This window comes from Anser anser (assembly GCF_964211835.1).
Source record: "Anser anser genome assembly, chromosome: 5".
NCBI lineage: Eukaryota > Metazoa > Chordata > Aves > Anseriformes > Anatidae > Anser > Anser anser.
Window position 1 is genome coordinate 39,015,711 of NC_139725.1, and position 12,296 is coordinate 39,028,006.

At 57.1% G+C, this 12,296-nt stretch overlaps 1 protein-coding gene across 2 annotated transcripts in view; it reads left to right on the forward strand.

Moving 5' to 3' along the window:
- DUSP8 (dual specificity phosphatase 8) overlaps nt 1-12,296 on the forward strand; it is a 36,209-nt gene that overhangs the window by 5,884 nt on the left and 18,029 nt on the right. For both annotated transcript variants that reach the window (XM_083837976.1, XM_083837977.1), the window contains exons 2-3: nt 5,948-6,351; nt 11,941-12,079. In XM_083837976.1, coding sequence (XP_083694102.1) covers nt 6,121-6,351; nt 11,941-12,079 — 370 coding nt within the window. In that variant the 5' untranslated portion in view covers nt 5,948-6,120. The remainder of the gene's footprint in view (nt 1-5,947; nt 6,352-11,940; nt 12,080-12,296) is intronic.

Below are 12,296 nucleotides of genomic sequence, written 5' to 3' on the forward strand. Positions count from 1 at the left end.
TTCATCCCAAACAATTCAGCTATTGTGTGCGTGTAGGAAATTTAGCAAGCCTTGGGCCAGGTCAGGAAAGCCTTGCAAAGCACGTGTTACCGCCCTAGTGGATGTGTCACCCCACGGAAAATCAGCATTTTGGTTGAATTTTGGGTCTCCTAAGAAGAGCCAGAGTTTCAGTGGGCACAGAGTGGCATAGCTGCTGATGTTTTGACCTGCTTCCTTGAAGAACCACAGCCCGACCCTGTCTTTCTTCCCCTCAGCATGTAGGGGTTGTGGGAAATAGTGGGAAGCCTTTCTCCAGGAAACCCACCCTGCACACAGCAGGTATTTATGGTGTCTGCTGTCCTGGGACAAGGCAGCCGGACCAGCCCTCCTGAAGCATCCAGCTGCATACCTTTCTGGGCTGCCTCGGTCTGTTCTTATTGCAAAAAGGCAAACAAGCTACTGGAGATCCCAAGATAAGCCCACGGAGCAGTCTCTGATGGCCCTATCCAGCGGAGATGCAGCGAAGGTGGGGATATCAGGCGGTGGGGATCGAGGGCCCTTAAAGCATCACTGGGACTGGGTTCCCCTCATCCTACACCTCGTGTCCTCCGCCTTCCAGCCCGCCGTGATGTGTGCCAGGCTGCTCAAAGGGGAAGGTGCTTTCGGCTCGGAGGCATGAGCCTGGCCGCCTCTCAGCTTGGCAGGAGGAGGGTGGAAATGGGATAGCTTTGGTATTAGAAAGCAGCATGCCTGGGCACTCCGTCCTCAGCATGGGCAAATGGCTGGCTGGTCCGAGATAACCTTCAGTCTTGGCTGTTGTAGGCTTTAAAATGGAAGCTTGTGCTTATGCTATGGGGGAAAAACACATAAATCATCTTAAAAGTACGAGTCTAAGAGGAGGAGATGGTGGCTTTGTCACCTAGACTCTGGCAGTTTAGCCTGCTGTGCTTCCCCATTGGCTTTTCCTGACCCAGCGGCACTCAGGTCTCCAGAAATCGTTCTGGGAGCAGAACCCAAGCCCACCCAAGGTTGCTGGTACAACTTTCAGCCACGTCCTCTGATGGAGGAGCTTCTTCCTTCCAGCATCCTCTGTGCAGAGGCTGCCCCTTCCCAAAGCTGCTCTGCACAGAGGGGTTGTGCAGGGGCTCTCCTCCGGGGAGGGCCTCTTGTCCTGGGGAGAAGGCGCCCGTGGTGTGTAAGAAGTGGAGAATGGGGAAGCGAGATGAGTGTCGATGAGGCTGTGTGGTGCTGGTCTGTCCTGGGAAAGCCACTGTGGGTCTCGGAGGGTGAGAAGAGGGCAGCAGCCACGGACGGACAACCCAGTGCTGCTGTCTCATTTTCATGCTCCTTGGGGGTCACGAAATGTCCTTCCTCGCCACCCTTTAGCTTCTCCAGGGAGAGGTGGGCAAGCAGACTTTGTGTCTGGCTTAGTGAATGTGGTTAGCGGTGTTTTTTAACCTCGTTTGGAGGAGGAGGAGGAAAAAAACACTCCATTTTCCCATCTCCAGCAGAGAAATCTTTTGTGCTGCTTTTTAAAGGGATCTTGATCAGCTGCTAAGGGATTGGCAGTGGTTACATCACTTCCAATGCGGCTACTGCAGGCACCTCACAGCTTTGTCCCGCTGCCACCCCAGGGGATCATTCGTGCTCCAAATCCCCCTCCGTGGGAGAAATCCCGCACCCCTCGCTAGGAGGGAGAGGCGGCTGCGCCGTTCAGGATGCGCTGTGCGAAGCAGAAGGGCGTCGGTGGATGGGCCGAGCTTAGAAGCAGATGGGATGGAGCAAGGGGAGGCACCCCAGGGTTTCCTAAAGGCTGGTCGTGCCCCGTCCCGCTGAGCTGGAGGCACACGGAGCGAGCATCCCTCTGGGGCTGGGACAGAGCCGAAGGCACCGCGGTGGCATCGCCTCGGGCCGGAGCCGCAGCCGTTGCCTGGCAGCTGCGGGTTTCCAGGGAAACCAGAGGTGCTAACTTGTTAATGAGCCCCGCGTCCCTGATTGCTGCTGCGAAATAATAATAATTAGCCGTAGGCCCGTGATTTAGGAATCCCTCAAACGGCACGAGCCTGCCGAGGGGAGCTTGCTAAGTGCCGAAGGACTTGGAAAAAATGGGGATGGGGATGGAGAAAGGGTGGAGAGCTTGGCAGAGGTGCCACGTTTCACACTGGAAATGGGACTGAGAAGGGTTTGGGTTGGAAGGGACCTTACAGCCCACCCAGTCCCAACCCCCTGCCACGGGCAGAGACACCTCCCACCAGCCCAGGCTGCCCCCAGCCCCATCCAGCCTGGCCTTGGGCACCTCCAGGCACGGGGCATCCACAGCTCCTTGGGAGGTTGGTGGGCTCGCAGCTGCCTGTCCCCAGGGCGTCATTGATCCCTTAGCTCTGTGCTCAGGCATGTGGGTGCTTCTTCTAGCACCCCCGTTGCCAGATTTGACCCTTCCCATGTCTTCACCTCTGCGCAGGCCGGCTCGTGGGGCAGATCGCAGCACCTCTGCATCCTCCACCAGCAGTCAGCCCTACCCTACTTCTGCTCTTCAGCTTCTTCATTTTGCAAGTTCTTCTTTGCTAGAAGCAGGTCCAGGTCTCCAAAATACCTTGGGAGATGAGCAGCAGTGCATCTGAGGTCCTTTGCTGCATGTCCCTGCAGGCTGGGAAGCACCGCTGAATTGTTGTCTGCACTGTGGCTGTTCTCCTGGAGATGTTTTTCCCTTTCCTCTTCACTTTGGTCACTTCTGCCCCTATTTATTTTGAATGGAAATGGAAAACAGCAGTGAAAAGAAGTGGGAAAGGGCTAGGAGAAGAGGAAAGCATGGAGGAGTAGGAAGCTAGGAGCAGCTCCTGAACTGGACCACGGGTGGAGGGTAGAGATCTCCAGGACACAGCTATGAGCTTGGTGAGACGAGTAGACGCACCGGTTGGTGAGGTTTATGGTTGCTTCAGAAATGTGCTGGCCTTCCTGTTAACATCTCTGGTACAAGAGAAACCAGATCCGTGCCCATCCCATAACCACGTACCTCTGCTGGGGCCTTATGCAAGAGAAGTAATTGAGGAAGTGGCCTCCCCCTCGTGACTGCTGGGCCTGCGCAGGGCCGAGCTCCCGTGGTCCGTCCTGCCACAGGGCCAGACTCAGGTCAGGGTGTGTTTGGGGTTTTCTTCCTTCTGGCTGACCAGAAGAGGATGGAGAGGGCGTTTGCCCTTAGCCTGGCTCACAGCACCCATCTGTGCCAAGCTCCTGGTGGCACCCTTCACAAAGCACGTGTGTTCATGGAGGTAACAGCAGGGACAGAGTGCCGGTGGTTGCCCAGGCTGTGTGTTAGGCTCTCTGCCCATCCTTCCACCCAGCGTGGCCCCTCCTGCCTTGCTGTCCCCATTCAGCTAAGCCTTGCGCCCATCTCCCTCATTACAGGCACTCCAGGGAGAGGTGGGATTAAAGGATTATGGTAATGTTCTTTGGGAACACTCAAGAAGATTAAGATGGCTTTAATAAACTGATACGCGAGGGACACAGCTATGCTTCTGAAACCCCAATTTAGGTCCCAGGTTAACCTTTTCCCCTGTGCTGGAGACAAGTCCCCGGTCACCGCGGTGGGGTGGCAGGAGACCTCCTACTTCGTGGTGCTCCCTGTCCGTGCCTCCTCCTTCCCAATCCCTTGGCATTTGCATTTGGGTTGGCCTACAAGGGGGTGACGTGCAAGCTTGGAAGGACCCGGTTCCTTCTCAATCTTGGGTCTACCACCAAGGTTACAGCTGCCTATGGCCACACTCTGTCGGACATCTCCCCCCCTGGGAAAGGCTCCAGGAAGGGGCGGGGGGGGCAGCATGGGCCTGCCTTGCTCTGCATCTCCCTGCTGGAGCTGGATGTCAGAGCAGGCTCGCTTGCGTCGCCTGTCTCTGCCACGAGCTCTAACTGGCCGTGCTGGAGCAAACGGACGTCTGTGCAGTTGTTTGGGTGGCTGTTAGCGGAGGTGGGGAACCTCTTGTGCCTTCCCTGACTTCATCCCCCTGATCTGCCGGTCACCTGTCAGAACTCGGTGCGTGGAAAGCCTCTTCCAAACAGGCTTCTCCCAGACCTGTTGGGAGATCAGGGATCTTCTGGCTTTCCCAAGCCCCTCTAATTGTGTCTGACCCCCCCAAGGTTCACCCTCACTCGTTATCTGGGGAGCAGATATCCTGTTATCTTGCAGATACTGTGCGACGTGTCCGATGCATCGGATCACTCCTTCCTCCCACTTCAGCCTCTCATTCTTATCCCTCTGCCTCGGCATTATCCCCATCTTTTTGTCTGTCGCCTCCCTCTGCTCCCTTTTATTTCTTGGATGTAATTGGAAGAGCTGAGAAGAATTCGCAGCCTGGTGTCCTGATGGGGATGGGAAGCAGAAAGCGATTTGGGGAGTGGGGTGTGAAAGAAAGACGGAGGGGAAAAGCTGGCTAATTTGCATCCTTTCTGAGTGCCCTGGCTCTATAGCCAAGGTACAGCAGGGGGTCTTCTGGCAAGGCGGCAGCGACGTAATGAGGTGTGTCATATCCCAGCAGGAGCCAGCCTCGCTCCCCCTATCACCCCCTAATTAGAACTGTTTCAATTTTTAAGCCCCCCCTGGAGGAGTGCTGCAGGGAGGGGAGAGGCGAGGGGGGACCGCGAGCCGCCCGCCGTGGGGCCGGGGGCAGCGGCGCCGCCGTGCAACGGGGCTGTGAAGGACTTTGTGCCAGGAGGGGCCAGCGCTGTCGCAGCATTTAGGGGATTTTTTTTTTTCCCTTAAGTTGAATAGGTGTGCTAACAGCATGCGTGTGATGCAGGGACACCTACCCCCTGCTTTGGGGAGCTGTCCAGGGACGTGGCGGGGCTGCTAATGCCAGGGTCGTGGGCCAGAGACCTGCGGATGCTGAAGCCCCCATCCTCATATTCTGCAGCCCTGTGTCCTTCCCCTGCGAGCTGGCTGAGTCCTCCAGGTCTGGTGATGGGGAGCAGAGGTCCCTGTCATTTCACCCAGAGATCTGGTGCAGTAGAAATGAGTGTTGGGCTTGGTGTAAGGACCTTTTGTTTCCTTGGTGTAAAAGTCCTCATGAGGCTGAGGCATGCAGCACCTTTCCCTGTACAAGAGGGACAGCACCAGGCACCGTGTAGCCTTGTTGCTGCAGTACCGTGCCCTTCCCAGGCATCTCCATGGCCTCCTTTGGGGCCTGCACCACAAGGGCTAACAGTGTGGGAGCTTCCAAGAACTGCTGGCTTACACTGATCAGGGTGCCTCATAAGCCTCCTCCAGTCCACAGACCAAATCCCAGTCCTGCAGAAGCCAATGAAGGTCTTTACTCTAGCCTTTTCAGGCACGGTAGTCATAGTCCTCCTAATTCAGATGCATTAAAGCTCCCATGCAACAGCTTGTGGGTTCGCTCTAAAACACCGTCTGGCAGGAACAAGAGGAGCCTGGTAATAGCCCTGCTTATTTTCTGAATGGCCGCCGCAGCATTAAAACCTAATGCCATTAAAACTGGCCTGCAATGACGTGTGCCATTAAAACATAAGGACTGCCAAAAGGTGCCTGTGTGAGGAGCGGCTCTGCGGGTGCTGTGACCCAAGGGGCTTCCGAGTTGTGAGGTGCACGGGGAGGGCAAACACGGAGCAGACATGGGTGGCTTCTCCCAGCGGAAGAGACCAGGGTCCCCTGGAGGAGCCCTGAGCCAGCAGGCTTGGGGAAAAACAGGGAAAAGGCTGCTCCCTGCCTGTTAAATCTGACATGGCTTCCAGAAGCTATTAGACAAATTCTTGGAGGAAAGCTCCACCGAGGGCTATTAAACACAAAGAGAAAACCTTTGGCCTGGGAAGCTCTTGAGCCACAGATGCGAGGACATGCCTGGGAAGTGTGTCTGCATCCTTGTGCCCTCCTGAGGTCCTCCTCGAGGACTCAGCCCCAGGTGAGCACCTGGTTTTCCTGCCACCTGACCGCCGTTTTCCCCCTTCCCTCTCCCTCCAGGTTCAGCACAATGAGTCGGCACCCTGGGCATTAGCAGCGTGAAGAGCCCGGGACAGGAGCTGCCCTGCTCGCACCTCGCCCCACCGCTGCTTCCCCTCGGGGAGACGGGTGCCGGCCCCTGCCCTGCCCTCGCGCCCCTTGCCCCCGCTCACCGCAGAGGGGACGGGCCCGGTATGGCCGGGGACAGGCTCCCACGCAAAGTGATGGATCCGAAGAAGCTGGCCAGCCTCCTGAGGAACGGGGCAGAGGGCACCCTGGTCATCGACAGCCGCTCCTTCGTGGAGTACAACTCCTGGCACGTCCTCAGCTCCGTCAACATCTGCTGCTCCAAGCTGGTCAAGAGGCGGCTCCAGCAGGACAAGGTCTCCATCACGGAGCTCATCCAGCCCGCCTCCAAGATGAAGGTACGGGATCTGGCCCTCGCCTGTCCTTGTGGAAACCTCTCCCCCAGTAGAAAGATACAGGGTGGGGGGATGCATTTCCATCCGGCCATGCCTGGTTCATGCGACCCGCTCTTCCCTCCCTGCACCCCGTTACCTGCCGGCTTCCCTCTGGCACCCCATCCACCCCTCTGGGAGCTGGAGCACAAGCCCACAGGGCTGTCCTCGGGGACCTGCTCGTTGCCCCCACCCCAGTGATGCAGGACCCCCCCCCCCAGGCCAGTCGAACAGGTATGTCAGCCTCAGGGCTTGCCCTGCACTGGCAAACAGCCCCCCAAAGCCTTCCTGGAGCTGTAAGCTTAATCCCTTGCTAAAAACTCTTCCCCTCCCCTCTGTCATCTCTAACTCCATTCAGGGACATGTAATCCTCCTCCCTTGTGACGCCAGGAGCTCTTATCCGGTGTCATGGCATATTATCTCTCCCGGGCTCCTCTCTCTATCTCTCCTGGTTAAATAATAGAGGTGGCTCCGAGCCACGGCTGGCTGGCCGAAATAGGGCTGGGTGCCCCCGCGGTGGCTCAGGCAGGGTCCTGCCCTCTGTCAGTGACCATGGGGAGGGTGGCCTGGCCCCTCTCCTCTCCTGGCTCCCCAGGGACCCGTCACCCCATCCGCCACGCATCCCCGAAGTGTCACATCCCCTCCGCAGCACGGTTTTGGCAAGGGGACCCCCTGCCTCCCCCTGCCTCGCATTGTGGGGTGCTGCACCCCCACGGCAGCCCGCTCCTTTGCCGATGCACTCCTGCTTTTACCATTCCCCGGCACCCCCCCCCATCCCCGTAATTTTATGGCAAAACGAGGGTAATTCAGGCGATTAATCAAATGCTGGGCCCAGCTGGAGCCATCTGCGGCGTGTCCCCCCCCCCCCGCCACCCCGCGAAGCCACCGCGGCCCGCATTGGCTGCCAGTGACATCACCCTGCCGGGATCAAGGAGCCGGGGAGGGGGGGCCCAGCCTTGCTCCAAGCTGCTCCAGCCATGCTGCGGGCTGGGCACTTCGGAGGGGATTGCGGGGAACGATTCCCCAGCGGCTTGAGCCCTTCGTCAATCCCCTGAGTGAATAAAGCAAAGAATAATCAGTTTTGGCGAGCCGGGAGCCGGCGCAGCACGGCCGCCCTCCTCCCGGCCAGGGTCACCTCTGCAGTGGCCGCCGTCACGTGGAGCAGCAGCAGCAGCAGCAGCAGCACAAGCGATGCGACTTTGGGGTGGGGGGAGGAAGAGGAGGATGGGGAGCACCAAGAGTTAACGTCAGCTGATGCAGGTCCGCCTGCAGCGCTGCAGCTCGCAGCCGCAGAGATGCCGCAGCGGGCGGCAGCGGCTCCCAAAGGATGTTCCTGCGCCAGCACAGGTGGCTCCCGCCCCTGCTCTGCCCTGCTAAAGGTTGTCCCCAACCTTTACGGTCACCCGGGGGCTGCTGGCGTCCCCGTGCAAGGAGCAGTCACCTCCTCCCGGTCCCGTGTCATTAAGCAGTGCTCCGGGTACCAAGCAGGGATGCAACGCGAACCCCGTGGGTGTTTTGGGGACGCTCAGCCCAGGAATTAATTAAGCTTCAGGGTGTTCTTATGAGGTTAAGCCAATTGCCCCCGGGAAGCTGGGGGGAAAAGGGGGGGGGGGTCACGGCCGTATCCTCAGCTGGCACAAAGCAGGGTGCTGGCTGTGGTTTGGGGTGTTCAAGCCTTTTGTGCCGCTGTCCCCATGTGGTGGGTGGCAGGAGGCTGAGCGGTGGCAGCGGGAGGACGGAGACATGGGCACATCCCCTGGGGCAAGAAGGCGGGTCAGGATCTGGGGAAAAACATGCTGCTTTGGGCAACGTGGAGAGGGGGAGCCTTTATTTTCAGGGCTCGCCAGTGCACCTGCCAAAGGGTGATCAGCAAAGTGGTGGGGACAGGGGGGGACAGGGGCACGGCTGGCGCTAGGAGCAGATGGCAGGAAGGGTGACATCAGTGGCGCGATTGTCCAGCCCCATTATTCCTCCTGACGGGCCTCCCGCCCTCCTCCCGCTTCCTGCTCCCGGCCGGGGCTGCCGAGACAAAGGCGGCCGGGAGCACCGCGGTGCTGCCCAGAAGGAAGGGGCACTGCTGGCAGCCCACCTCAACGCGCTCCTGCCTCGCTTGCATTGCCCAAAAAACCCCAGACCTGCGCATCCCGGCCCCCACCAGGCACCAGTCATGTTTTGCCCGTCGCCTGGCTGGGCAGAGGGTAACGCAGGGCAGTCTTCCGTCCCAATGTGAAGGGAGGGCACCACTGGCAACCCTCCTAGGTGTGCTGCTTTGGGGCAATGCTGCGGGATAACAGCAAGTCTTGGTCAAGGACCTTTTGCTGGGAAAGAAGAAATGGGGAAAAATATATCACCTTTTCTTCTTTTGTCGCAATCTGCCTTTCATGTGCCCTGGAAATGTGGGCACAGCTAAGCCACCTCTCCCCGAGCCCTCTTGTGCACTGCATCTCCGCTGGGCACAGAGATGCTGAACTCCATCGCTGCCCATGGTCCGGGCTAGGAAACTGCAGCAGTAATCCATTTTCCAACAGATTGCTTTTATTTTATTCCCAGGAATTCCAATTATTACAGCAATAGTTGCCCTCAGCACAAAAATGTGCTGTGCTACCTGCTCCATCTTTGTTTTTAAACCTTTCTCCCGCTATCAGCTGGAATAATTCAGCTCCTTGGTGCCGTTTCAGGGGAAGAGGTTGTGGGAAATTCCTGCTTGGGGGTTTATTTTGATTTCTGGAGGGAAATGCTGAGAAGCTCACTTTTTTAAGATCTCTTTGGAAAGTCTTCCCACATCTTGACCTGTTCTCATTTCCTGAAATGCAGCTGTATCTGGGAATGGCTACAGCAGCAGCTAGAGGCATGACAACATTCTACTGGGGCTGTGGGGACATTTATTTATTTACTGGAGGAACCTGGCCCTGGAAGCAGCTGCCTTGCTCAAGGGATAGCCGGGGCTTAGTTCTGAGCCATGTGCCCGGCTGCTCTTGATGTTTATGGAAGCGATGTTATTTCAGTGGGGTGATTCACCGTGTTTTGAAACAAAATGTGGCTGCGATGTCCGGGGTAATTGGGAAAATAAGAATACTTCACTCTTATCTTAGCCCAGATCACCTGGAGGGCTCAGAGCACTTCACACAAGTGGCATCATCCCCGCTTAGCAGCCGGGGAGCGCGGAGCAGGCAGAGCCAACACCGGGGTGTATCAAACCACCCGGTGCCCAGGACAAAATGTCCATGGGGAGATACCTCCGGGGGGGTGATGGGCCCCCCAGCAATGTCCCATGGGCTCCCCAAGGATGCTCCTGCAAGGCTTGGGGGCAGAGACATGGGTGTCTTGGTGGGACCATAACACCTGAAGCAGAATCCTCTAGGTTGGAAAAGACTTTCAAGATCATCAAGTCCAAAGTAGCACCATCAAGGCCAGCTGTGCCTCGTGGCAAGCTGTGTGTCATCCTTTCCAAATGCTGCATCCCACCAGCAGCCCTTCAGCATCCTTCCTTTCTTGTGCAGTGGCTCATGGAGGTGTTCACAGGTGGGGCTCGGGCAGCAGAGGAGGGAAATGTTTGGGGATGGGACTTGATGATTGGACTTGGCGATGGTTGGACTTGATGATGTTGGTTGGACTTTATGATGATGGTTGGACTTGATGACGATGGTTGGACTGGATGATCTTGAAGGTCTTTTCCAACCAAGGTGTTTCTAGGGTTGGATGAAATCCCTGCTGTCCCTGCTCCATCTGACCCGTGGGACTGGGAATGCCAGCACTGCCACGTGTGATGTGCCACTAGAAAAATGAACCCTTCCCATGCAAAGTGTATTTTTCTTCAAGCCTCTCTCTCCTCTCAGCCCATTTCCGCAGCCCTTGCCCCACCGAGCAGGATATTTATTTTCTGCAGCCGGGCCACGCAAGGCCAGTGCTTGTTTGGCATTTACATTGAGTGAAACCTTATAACTTTAATAAGATGTAAACCGTGTCACACATATCTGCCGTTGCTCAGCAACCCTGCAGTAATGGCCAAAACAAAGCCTCCCCGTGCAGAGGGAACACTAAATCCTATTGTGGGATAATTCTGCTTGGCCAGAACTGTTATCTCCCCTGCTTGCCCCTCTGGCTGAGGTGCGAGCCCCTGCTCAGTCCCCTCCTTGCCTTGCTTTTGGGGAGATGCTTCAGGCTGGGTTTTCAGGACGCTGTGCCTCGCTGGATGGCAGGAGCAGAGGTTTTCTTGGGATGAGATGTTCCTAAAGGTATGTCCTTGGCTGGTTCACTCCCAGGTAACTTCCCTGGGTCACCTCTGCTTCTCGTGAGGAGTTTCACCCACGCTGAGCTACCCTTATAAAAACAGCATGGCTTATTATTAATAATGTAAAGAATATTGATGACGCTTAGAGAAACGGCCGCTGATTTTACCCAGGGCACCTTGGGCAATTCTCAATGCCTTATTTTAAAATTCCCCCATCCTTTCCTCCTCCCTCTCCTCCTGCCGCTTCCTTTTCTTCCCTCCCTTCATCCCACTGACCTGCATGGCCTAACTCACTTCCCAGTGCCCCGTGAAGGCAGCAGTGACTTCCGAGGGCACGAGGCTGTCCTCAGCCCTGCGGTGAGCGGCCGCAATGACCTCAGCTAAATCCGTGCACGCTGCAGTTTTATTGGGATGTAGCTCACGTTTCAGGGCAGGGAAGCACCTGCAGCGGGGTGTCAAAGCAGCCCAGCTGCGGCTTCGCTGTGCCTTGGGCTGGATCTGCCTTGGGAAGACGTCTGCACACCTCTGGCTGCTGCGGAAACCTTCTCAAGGGATGGGGGGATTGATTCCAAGCATTGCGTTTGTGGTTGCTTTAATATCTATAGTAACCCAAGGGTGGTGAGATAGGGCATGCAAGTGATGGAGCAAAAGGAGGAGAGTGTCTATGAGTGGTGCTTAGCTTGAGGAGTCTCCTAACGAGGTTTCAGTCCCTGCTGATCAGGTATGCATGGGAAAGGTTGCACTGATCACCACGATGGGAGGCAGCAGCTCCAACCCTCGCATTTTAATGGGAGCACAGCACGGGGCAGGGCATTGCACCAGAAGGACTCCCTGTGCCCGCAGGGCTGGGCATTATCCAGCTGCTGGATCCCCCTGGCTTTCCAGCCACTGCCCACTTCTCCCGCAGCGTGATGGACGTGTTTGCCATCCATCAGGCTGCTCAGCGGGTGTGCTGAGCCGTGCCTCCCCACGGGGGGTCTTTTCTTCTCCTGCATGGACCTGCCCATCGGACAGGATGGTGGATGAGCACGGCTGATGGGATGGCTGCACAGGGTGGGGGCATGGGTGACTTCTGGATAAATAATGGCAAACCGATGGTGGGCGCTGTGCGGGAGCAGGATTTTAGGTAAGGCACTCAGATTTGCTCGCTGTTGGCATGGCTGCTGCAACTGGCGTTGGTGCTGAAATACCCATTTGTACCTGCGGGGCAGTCTTGGCCATGTAGTACCCCAACCAGTCCTCTGGCTGTGGTCGATGGAAATGCTCCATGGGCAGAAGCAAGTCCCCAGTTTCTCCAGCGCCCGTTTTTTTGCCGTTCCCTGCAGGTGGAGGCAGAGGAGCACCAGGACGTCGTGGTCTATGACCAGAGCACGCGGGACGTGACCGGCTTGGCTGCCGACAGTTTCCTCTCCATCCTCCTGGGCAAGCTGGACAGCTGTTTCCACAGCGTCTCCATCCTCACAGGTAGGAGCGGAGCTGCTCGAGGGCAGGCAGTGGTGACGATGATGGTGGTGGTGATGGTGATGATGACTGTGGTGGTGATGGTGCTGCTGCTGGCACCAGAAGCGTTGTAGGGTGATGGGCCCCGTGGTGCATCCAGACCACTTCCTACAGCTGTCTGGGGCTCTGGGTTACCATTTCACTTGGTGCTTGTGCAATTATTCTGGATTTATGGTGTTGT